The sequence below is a fragment of the Xiphophorus maculatus genome, chromosome 16 (genome assembly GCF_002775205.1).
Source record: "Xiphophorus maculatus strain JP 163 A chromosome 16, X_maculatus-5.0-male, whole genome shotgun sequence".
Taxonomy (NCBI): Eukaryota; Metazoa; Chordata; class Actinopteri; order Cyprinodontiformes; family Poeciliidae; genus Xiphophorus; species Xiphophorus maculatus.
In genome coordinates, this window is record NC_036458.1 from 15,993,017 (window position 1) to 16,004,503 (window position 11,487).

General features: G+C 37.1%; 1 protein-coding gene across 1 annotated transcript in view; it reads right to left on the bottom strand.

Annotated features, from left to right (window-relative positions):
• The window catches only part of LOC106700343, a 245,212-nt gene extending 234,014 nt beyond the window's left edge, over positions 1–11,198 (bottom strand). The window contains exons 1-3 of the mRNA XM_023348736.1: positions 11,139–11,198; positions 10,939–11,060; positions 10,758–10,839 (exon numbers count right to left, since the gene is read on the bottom strand). Coding sequence (XP_023204504.1) covers positions 10,758–10,839; positions 10,939–11,060; positions 11,139–11,181 — 247 coding nt within the window. The 5' untranslated portion in view covers positions 11,182–11,198. The remainder of the gene's footprint in view (positions 1–10,757; positions 10,840–10,938; positions 11,061–11,138) is intronic.
• Positions 11,199–11,487: the final 289 nt, after the last annotated feature.

Below are 11,487 nucleotides of genomic sequence, written 5' to 3' on the forward strand. Positions count from 1 at the left end.
GTGAGTGTGAGATTCATCTCAGAAAAGTGGTGTTAGGGCTCCCCCTGTGGTGGCTTCTTGTTAAAACTATTCATGATTACAAGAGTTTTTGTTCAGTGTTTCTGCTTTCTTTGTCACTGTGGCTCTCGAGCGCAGTAATAAACGGCAGAATCCTCAGATGTCAGGCTGTTCATCTGCAGATACACCTGACTTCTGCTGTTGTCTCTGGAGATGGTGAACCGGGTTTTCAATGAGTCAGAGTGGCTGGTGCCACCACCACTGTTGATATAAGCAATCCACTGCAGACCTTTTCCAGCTGCCTGTCTGACCCAAACTATGCCAGGATTGTAACCAAACCCAGAATATGTGCAGGTCAGTCTGTGAGATTCTCCAGGCCTTTTAACCACTGATTCAGACTCTGTCAGTGTTTGACCATCAGTACCTGCAGAAAAACATATAATTATTTATTGTCTCACCAGTATCTATTTTCATCAATCAAAATGTTGGTTAAAAATATATCTTTTCTTACCACTCCAGTTTGCAGACAAGATAATAACAACAAGGAGAACCTTAGATCTAATCATTGTAGAAGCCATTTGTCTCTGTTTCACCTGTGTTCACCACTAATTCACTGCTGCTCTTAAACTAACAGACATGTAAAAGTTAAGCAGTCAGTATTTGCATTGGCTCCTCCTCCTGAGGAAGAAACAGGATCCATTTGGTGTATGAAAACAAAATTTAAGGTTGATTTCAGATTTTACATATTTCTATATCAACTGTGATATTATTACATTATTTGTAAAACATAACTCAACTAATAAAATTGGAACAGAAATTGTTATACACATTTTATTTCTGACCCGTTATGTAATTTGCATTTATTGATGTTTTTGTGGAAGGAACAAACAAGATATTTTCAGTTGAACCACGCATTGAAAATCTGAAGAAACAGGAAATCATAAAACATAACATGAACGGTTTTTAACACAGTGTGTATATATTGTATTGTCACCTTTTGATCTGTGCAAAACTTTTTGTAATGTCTTATTAAACATTTTGTTCCCTCACAAAACTTGTTTCTCTCTTCTTGCTTTGTTTTACACCAGGTGTGTCAAACTCTAGTCCTCAAAGGCCACAGTCCTGCAGTTTTTAGATGTGCCACAGGTACAAAACACTGGAATGAAATGGCTTAATTACCTCCTTCTTGTGTAGATCAGTTCTCCAGAGCCTTAATGACCTAATTATTCTATTCAGGTGCTGCAGCAGAGGCACATCTAAAAGTTGCAGGACAGTGGCCATCCAGGACTGGAGTTTGACACCTGTGTTTTAACACAATAAAATTAGATGAGTAAGAGTTAGAAATAAAATCAAGAATGGCTGTATGAAAAGTTTCATTCATTCATTTGACGTGTCAATGATCCCTGAGCCTCTAAACTTCACGTCAGTCCTTCAGATTCTGATAGAGTTTACAAAAATTGGTTCATTTAGTCAGAAAACGTTATTACTAAAACATATTATTTTAATAGGAAATTTTGAAAATGAAAATAACTATTTAGTTGTGAAATTTAAATTTCTCTTTGTAACAGTTTATCAAAGAGGATTTTACAGTATAGATTATTTTAGTAAATCATTTGACATGTTTATGTAATGCATCTTACTTTAATATTGTTGAAAATCAATTTACTGAAATATTTGCTTATTTGTTGCACCCATGCAAAAGTTACATTGACTTTTAGGTAGTTTTTGAAGCAAATTTAACGTACCTCTGAAGGACTTTCAAAATATGATACATATATCAAATAGTGTGATGTGAATTTATTTCAAACACAACTCTGTTTTTAGCCAAATATAGACAATAAATGAATAACCTTTCTAGAGGATTGAAATAACTTGTTCATGGGTTTTTGTACAGCTATGCATCTGTTTTGTGTCACTGTGACTCTGGCACAGTTTTCCTGTTGGCTGTCTGATCCAAGATGTCCAGTAGTTGTTCAGAGCATAAGAGACCTGACGGTTGATGGTCAGACGTTGACCAGGCTGCACAGCCTCAGAGGCTGGCTGTGTCAGCTGTTCACACTTCAAACCTGGGGAAAAATACAGTAAAACTCAATTGTTACCAACAATGAAGATTCAGTTCAGTTTTATCATCCATTAAATGTTTCTCTCTCAGTGAGACTCACAGCAGCCAGCAGCAGCAGAGCTAAAGAGAACATATTGGTGTTCAATGAATCTGATGGGAGTTTCTCTTCTTCTGCAACTGAAAGCATCAGATCTATGTACCCTTCGCCACCGCAGCACCTTTATTAATAATACTTGTGTCTGCACAAACCGTGTCAGAGGAGAACATTTTAGAAATAATGTGATTATGAAGCACATGTGGCCATGAAGGATAGGTTTGCAATTTTTGAATTTAATTCAGGATTATTTTGTCACATAAAGCAGCTCAGAAAATATTTTATACTTACATGATAAATCGATTGCCAGTCTCTTTGTAGAAGTGGATTAAACCACTTTTCTTTCAGTTAAGCCACAAGTTGAACAGAACCCAGAAAAACAGGAAATGATAAATATTAATAAACTGTTCCTTTGTTTTGGAGCCCTTTAGGATTGTAATATCATTTGAAAATATAGTTTTATTTTTATGTTTTCTTTTCACACTCAAACTTTTCTTAAGCTATTAACAAAGGAACTTTTTAGATCTAATAAGCATTTTGGAGAACAATTCTTCAGTTCTTTTTACAGTTGCTGAAACCTGAAAAACAGATTGATTTGAGCTGTTACTTTGGTTTAGAGCAATGTAGGGTTACATTCTGGATTATCATGTGTTTGTTCAAGAAGATTGTGAATATATTTTAAAATTTGTTAGATATATTTTATGATTTCTTTTATTTGAAATTTGTGTTTTTTGTGTAATTTGAATGTGCAATAACATATCATACTTCTTTTGATGACTGAGTCAAAAATAAAACTAGTTCCAGAGGAACTACTCTGGTGATTTTGTAACACTTTGTTCTCAGGGGTTTTTGTTCAGCTCTGCAGCTGGTTTGTGTCACTGTGGCTCTCTGGCACAGTAATACACAGCAGAGTCTTCAGGCTGCATATTCTGTCCATTCAGAGTCACTGTTTTACTGGAAGTGTCTAAGTCGATACTGAATTTGTTCCGAAGTGAATCTTTGTAGTTAGAACCGCCAGTATATTTCCTCCCAATCCACTCCAGTCCTTTTCCAGCAGGCTGTCTAATCCAGTGTGTTGCATAGCCCAGAGAATAAGAGACCTGACAGCTGATGGTCAGACGTTGACCTGGCTGCACAGTCTCAGAGGCTGGCTGTGTCAGCTGTTCACACTTTATACCTGTAGAGAAACACATTAAAAATGTATTGTTACCAACAATAAATTTAATTTAGTGTCATCATGCTGTAAATGTTTCTGTCTCAGTGAGACTCACCAAACCAGCCGCACCAGAATCACATGATAAAAATACATTTTATGTACTGTGGATCAGCATTGAGAAAAAGTATGTTTGAAATTCTATGATCGTTAAATTAATTCTGTGATTTACTAACTTGAAATTGAGAAATTATGTGTAAAGTTTAAATATGTAAACATTCTGGGTAAATTAAGTTTTTAAGTAATGTATTTAAAAAAAATATTTGATTCATTCATTTGTCAAAGTGGAACGATGATACAAAAATCACTAATCATTTTTTGAATAAGAACTTTTGCGTTTGTTTGAATTCATTATGTTTTGTTTTTTTTCTTATCTAAACATTGTCAAAATTCTGCAAACAGACTCAAACTTTTAAATTTACTGTAAATTCACTGCATAATTTCAAAGATCAAAAGCTTTATTTGTTATTGGTAAAAATCAGATAAATCCATTTACTCATTTCCATCTATGTTGTTTGACCTGATTTACAAAACAGTAAGTGAACAAAGACACAGATTTTTTTGCCAGAACTTATGAGAACTGCATCCACCTTTTACAGCAAATGTCTGCAAAAAATGGAGCCTTGGCGAAAATTCAAACTGGGAGACTCGACCAGCTTCACCACATCATCTAATCACTACGCCCGACCGCAGCCAATCCGGACCGGAGCTTCACGCCGCTCCAGCCAATCGTCGTCCAAAGACACCTTCAAAAGTCCAAGCTACCCTGGGGTCTTCCTGCTCGTCAGCCGTGCTTCAACCCACCTCCTCCCCTTCTCCACCTTCACCATGAGGGACGTCCTCCAGGATCCCTTGTGCTCTTCCTCTCCAAGCTCCGCTCCACCACCAGTTTCGGTCCCGGGGGGGAAGACTATCCCGAGCTCGCCGAGCAGACCGCCTGCTCACGGCGATCCTCGGCTCACGGTCTTCTGCCGGGTCCGAGCGCCAAAGAAATTGTACCATTAAATCTTTTAACTGCTATTTTCTTCTCTGTGTGAGTCTCTCCAGATTGAAATGTATCCATACTCTTATCTGTAGCATCTAATAATAACATAGGTAAAGCTACTAGAGAGGTGAGAGTGACAGTCATCTATGAAAAGTGGTGTTAGGGCTCTGCAGATATATTTGACTTCTGCTGTTGTCTCTGGAAACAGTGAGCCAGCCTTTTACTGAGTCAGAGTCGTAGATGCTGACGCTGCCATCGCTGATGTAAGCGATCCTCTCTAGTCCTTTTCCAGTTGCCTGTCTGATCCAAGCTATGTTAGGATTGCCAAGACCAGAATATATACAGGTCAGTCTGTGAGATTCTCCAGGCCTTTTAACCACTGATTCAGACTCAGTCAGTGTTTGACCATCAGTACCTGCAGAAAAACAGATAATTATTGATTCTCTCACCACTACTGTATCTATTTATGTCAATCATAATGTTGGTTAAAAACATGTCTGTTCTTACCACTCCATGTCATGTTCTGTGTTTTCTGTGTGTTAATTTCAAGTTTTCTGTGTTGCTGTGTCTCCGTGTTGTCCTGTTCTCCCCTTGATTACTCCCAGGTGTTTCTCGTTCCCTAATTATCCCGTGTGTATTTAATGTCACCTGTGTCTCTGCGTCTCTGTCGGGTCCTCGTCTAATGTGTGTGCTGTCAATGCGTCTTGTCCATGCGAGTAGCCTGTTGCTACCAGTGCTGAGCCCTAGCCTTCTGCTCAACTGTGCTGCCAGGTTTTGTGGACTTTTGGAATTGTTTAAGCCTATTTTCATCATTAAACTTGCATCATTCATCTTACCTGGGTCTACAGCGTCTGCCTCACCACCTCAACATACCGCTCCGTGACACTCCAGTTTGAAGACAAGATAATAACAGCAATTAGAACCTTAAATCTAATTTATTTTGACATACTAAAAAACATATTTAGCAAAATTTGTGTATTTTTAAAAGGAAAACATAATGACATATCAAACATTCTACAGCTAGGAATAATTTTAATTGATCCCTGTGTTTATTTTTTAATCTAATCTAAAATATTGATACAAAACCTATTTCTAATGGATTTTAAATATTATCAATGGCTGGTAAATCTAAATGTGTTGTTTGTGATCAAGAAAACCAGTGTGATGATTCCCCTGGAGGCTTCTTGTTAAAATTATTGCTTCACAGAGGAGTTTTTGTTCAGTGTTTCTGCTTTCTGTGTCACTGTGGCTCTCGAGCGCAGTAATAAACAGCAGAATCTCCAGCTGTCAGGCTGTTCATCTGCAGATACACCTGACTTCTGCTGTTGTCTCTGGAGATGGTGAACCGGCCTTTTACTGAGTCAGAGTAGTACATGTTGCTACTGCCAGAGCTAATATAAGCAATCCACTCGAGTCCTTTTCCAGTTGCCTGTCTGATCCAAGCTATGTCAGGATTGTAACCAAACTCAGAATATGTGCAGGTCAGTCTGTGAGATTCTCCAGGCCTTTTAACCACTGATTCTGACTCAGTCAGTGTTTGACCATCAGTACCTGCAGAAAAACAGATAATTATTGATTATCTTGCCACCATTTCTTTATGTCAGTCATGAATTTTGTTAAAATATCTTTTTTTCTTACCGCTCCAGTTTAAGGACAAGATGATAACAGCAAGGAGAACCTCAAATCTAATCATTGTAGAAGCCATGTGACTCTGTTCATACTGTGTTCACCACTAACTCACAGCTGTTCTTAAACTAAGAGACATGTAAAAGTGGAGCAGTCAGCATTTGCATTGACTCCTCCTGGAATAGAAACATAAATCATGTGATCAATAAAAGGAGGATTATTTCAGATTATTTTCAAACATTTTTGCATTTGAATTCATTTTTGAATAATTTGATGTGTATTTCTGTTTTACCAAAACATATAAAGCTTTACAGCAGGTTTCCCTTGTTTCTACAAAAAAATGTCATATTAAGTTATTTTGAAATCAATAAATCAACAATGAAAGTCGGAACCAAATTGTTTAAGAAATTATATTTACTTTGGTCTTTATGCGTTTGGAACTTTTTTGTGGATGTTTCACTCTTGTATTGCCACATGATGTTCTGTGCAGAACCCTGCATTTTATTAAACACAATGTTTTTCTACTAAACATGTTTGTCTCTTTTATTCCTTGTGTTAAACATTAATCAGGTGAGTTAGAGTTAGATATGAACTCAATAATGGATTCCATATAGATCAATAAAGGTGTCGGTAAAAGTTAGAAAGAACTATTTTAACAACATTAAAGGATTTAGAGTTTAGAATAAGATGCATGTATCCTCTGTATATTTTATGTCTTCAGTCCTGATTGTGCTGATTAAACCAAATAAAAAGAGCATAATATTTGTATTATATCATTGTTGATGACAAAAAACAAAGTTTTATTTTTAACTGAATGTTTCTGACAAACCTCTTAGTAGATGTTCACATTCATTATTTCTAGAAAATCATGTGTTAAGTAAATGTCACCTTGAATACATTATAAATATAACAGTTTCAATTTTCTGAATCAGATTAAGCTTCATTCACCAACTCTGTACACACAAATGAGGCATTTACTTTTGTTTATTTTAATTAGACGTATAAAAAATGAGACAACAACTATATTTTTGTTGTAAGGATGTATTTCTACAAAGTTTTTACAAAAGAGTAAAATAAGGTTGACAAAGTTTCCACAGATGAAAAATGAACTAAAAAGTCCTTTGGTGGTTTGATATAATCTGTTTATGTTCTGAGGGGTTTTTGTTCAGCTCTGCAGCTGGTTTGTGTCACTGTGACTCTCTGGCACAGTAATACACAGCAGAGTCTTCAGGCTGCATATTCTGTCCATTCAGAGTCACTGTTTTACTGGAAGTGTCTAAGTCTATACTGAATTTGTTCTGCAGTGAATCTTTGTAGCTAGAACCTCCAGTATATTTCCACCCAATCCACTCCAGTCCTTTCCCAGCAGGCTGTCTGATCCAAGCTGTTCCATAGATGGTCATAGAATAAGAGACCTGACAGCTGATGGTCAGACGTTGACCTGGCTGCACAGTTATAGAGGCTGGCTGTGTCAGCTGTTCACACTTCACATCTAAAAAACCAGCAAATATTGTGCATCAGTGTGAGAACAGTAAGAAAACAAAGCTTGGTCATACTCAGAGAAACTTACAGGATCCAGCAGCCAGTAGCACCAGAAAAGCTACAGAGAACATGTTGGTGATCTGATGGGAGTTTTTCTTCTTCTGACAGCAACAGATCAGGTTTTTAAAGCACAAGGCTTAATTTGCATAATGACGAACCTCCCTGTCAGTATGTTTGAAATAAATGTCAACTATTCATTTCAGGACTAAGTAGTGCCATGTTTTAACTTTAATTTTGTTGTAAATGTAAAAGAGATAATTAAACTTGATTTCTTACCAGCTATAATATATTATAGTCCGCATTTTTCTATTTTATGATCATAAGATGAACAAGAGGAATTAAAAGATTCAAAACATCTTCTTTTTAAAAAGAAAAGTATGTTTTCAAAAACATGTATTATATAATTAAATGTAGCCATATTGTCACCACATTTGTAAATAATATCCATTGATAATTATTGTCTTATTTCTTCATTAAATATATGAACTCTTTGTGTTGTTTTTTCTCATTGTGGTTTTTTGAGTGTCGTAAAACCAGATCTAAGACAAATGCACCACATGTCTTTCTTTTTTGAATGATTTATTGCTGCTATTAAGTTACACAATGAGGATCAAAGTTTCTGAATCCACAGTCTGTCCTCTCTGACAGTGCTCCAGATGTGTGTCTATGAGGTAATAATGATCATTTTATTTTAAATATAGTGGGTCTAGATCAGGGGTGGGCAACTCCAGGCCTCGAGGGCCGGTCTCCTGCAACTTTTAGATGCATCTCTACTTCAGCACATCTGAGTCAAATAATGAGGTCATTAGCAGAACTCTGGAGAACTTGACTGCACTTAGGAGGTGATTCAGCTATTGGATTCAAGTGTGTTGGACCAGGGAGACATATAAGAGTTGCAGGACTCCGGCCCTCGAGGACCAGGATTGCCCACCCCTGGTCTAGATGATAGATAAGCAGCCAGGATTTGCAGTGTTGTTCATTGTTATATAGTCTAAATTATTTTATGGTCAGAGAGCGCCTCCTCTGGTTGATGGATAATAACACAAGTTTTCCAACTCATTTAAACAGTTTGAAAGCAAAATCTAAAAAAATGTAAATTTCCTATCAATCCTTTTATCATTTGTGTTTATTTTGAATCTTAATTTGTTCTGGTCATTAAATACTAATACAAAAACCGAATAAGATAACAATACACTTTAAAATCTTCTGAAGGGACTCAAAGTTATTACTTCAGTGTGAAGTTTATATGTGTTGGTTGTGACAAAAATAAGTGGTGCTAAGGCTCTTCTTGTTAAAACTATTCATGCTCTGAGGAGTTTTTGTTCAGTGTTTCTGCTTTCTGTGTCACTGTGGCTCTCGAGCGCAATAATAAACAGCAGAATCTCCAGCTGTCAGGCTGTTCATCTGCAGATACACCTGACTTCTGCTGTTGTCTCTGGAGACGGTGAACCGGCCTCTTACTGAGTCAGAGTGGTAGATGCTGCCACTGTTCCAGCTGATATAAGCGATCCATTCCAGTCCTTTTCCAGGTGCCTGTCTGATCCAAGCATTATTATAATCACCACCAAACCCAGAATATGTGCAGATCAGTCTGTGAGATTCTCCAGGCCTTTTAACCACTGATTCAGACTCAGTCAGTGTTTGACCATCAGTACCTGCAGATAAAACAGATCATTATTGATTCTCTCACCACTATTTCTTTTCATCCATCATGAACCTTTTTTTTTCTTACCACTCCAGTTTAAGGACAAAATACTAAAAGCAAGAACAACCTCAAATCTAATCATTGTAGAAGCCATGTGACTCTGTTCATACTGTGTTCACCACTAACTCACTGCTGCTCTTAAACTAACAGACATGTAAAAGTGGAGTCGTCAGTATTTGCATTGGCTCCTCCTCCTAGAATAGAAACAGAAATCATCTGATCTATAAAAACAAATTTTTGTGATTATTTTAAATTATTTCCAAACATTTTGATAATGGAAATAATTGTCAAATAATTTAGCATCAACTTGATTCCACTTTTATCAAAAATTATAAAGCTTTTCACCATGTTTTTCTTATTAACATGGTATTATAAGAACAGATGAATCAATAAAATTGGAACAGAAAGTGTTATAAATGTTTTATAGCTTTCTTTATAGAGATTTTTGTGGCGAGATTAATTTTTCAGTTGAACCACATGCTGATGGAAATCCTACAACAGGAAACCATGAACCCTGGACGCCTCCCTGGTGAGGTGTTCCGGGCACGTCCCACCGGGAGGAGGCCCCGGGGAAGACCCAGGACACGCTGGAGGGACTATGTCTCTCGGCTGGCCTGGGAACGCCTCGGGATTCCCCCGGAGGAGCTAGAAGAAGTGGCTGGGGAGAGGGAAGTCTGGGCCTCCCTTCTGAAGCTGCTACCCCCGCGACCCGACCTCGGATAAGCGGAAGAAGATGGATGGATGGATGGATGGATGGAAACCATGAACCATAACATGAGCTGTTTATTTAACAGAGTGTCACTCCTGTTCTGCCATCTACTGTTCTGTGTAGCACTTTTTGCAAACTCACTGCTTGATACAAAAACATATTTATATGTTTTTTGCTTTGTTTTACACATTAACAAGGTGAGTTATAGTTAGAAATCAAGCTGAATGGGTACCTGAAAAGAATACTGGTTAATACTGGTGAACAGTAAAACATCCAGTGTACTTTTCCTTCATGTTTATTTAATTTCAATGAGCTTAATAGCACTAAGCCTTTAAGCTCAAGATCAGTTCGTCATATTCTGCTTTTTCAAGCACTGATTCAGATACTCAGAAGACAACTAGCTAGTATTAAAATGTTTATTATTCTTTCAACAGGTTCTAAATCTTAAAACTATCTTTATTTATTTGTGGAAATGAAGTTTGAGTTTAGAGACTGAAGCAAATTTTTAGGGTTAGGATTTTTTTAGTGATATGTTATGTAATTTTTTTGTATTGAAACCTCCGTTAATATTGTTTAAAACCAGCTGAAGCTTAATGAAGTTTATTAGACTTTGATGTCATCCTGAAAAGCAAACACAAACTATCTCAAACCTTTGAATGAATTTCAAATCATGGTAGACTGTGAATTCAGTTCAAGTATAGCTCTGTTTTTGCTCAGCAAAGTAAACACAATAGAACATAAATCACAGAAAAGTCCCCCTGTGGTGGTTTGAAGTAACTTGCTCAGGAGTTTTTGTTCAGCTCTGCTGCTTGTCTGTGTCACTGTGTCCCGTCTGGCACAGTAATACACAGCAGAGTCGTCAGGCTGCATATTCTGTCCATTCAGAGTCACTGTGTTACTGGAATCCTGTAAAGTAATGCTGAACTTGTTTGTCATCATATTATTGTAGTTTGTGGTGTATCCAGTCCGTGCATCACCGATCCACTCCAGTGTTTTCCCAGCTACCTGTCTGATCCAAGCTGTCCTGTAGCTGCCCAGAGAATAAGAGACCTGACAGCTGATGGTCAGACGTTGACCTGGCTGCACAGTCACAGAGGCTGGTTGGGTCAGCTGTTCACACTTCACATCTAAAAAAACAGCAAATATTGTGCATCAGTGTGAGAACAGTAAGAAAACAAAGCTTGGTCATACTCAGAGAAACTTACAGGATCCAGCAACCAGTAGCACCAGAAAAGCTACAGAGAACATGTTGGTGATCTGATGGGAGTTTTTCTTCTTCTGACAGCAACAGATCAGGTTTTTAAAGCACAAGGCTTAATTTGCATAATGACGAACCTCCCTGTCAGTATGTTTGAAGTAAACATCATTTATTCATTTCAGGACTAAGTAGAGCCATGCCTGAACTTTAATTTTGTTGTAAATGTAAAAGAGATAATTAAACTTGATTTCTTACTAACTATAATATATTATAGTCCGCATTTTTCTATTTTATGATCATAAGATAAATGAGAGGAAATAAAAGATTCAAAACATCTTCTTTTTAAAAAGAAAAGT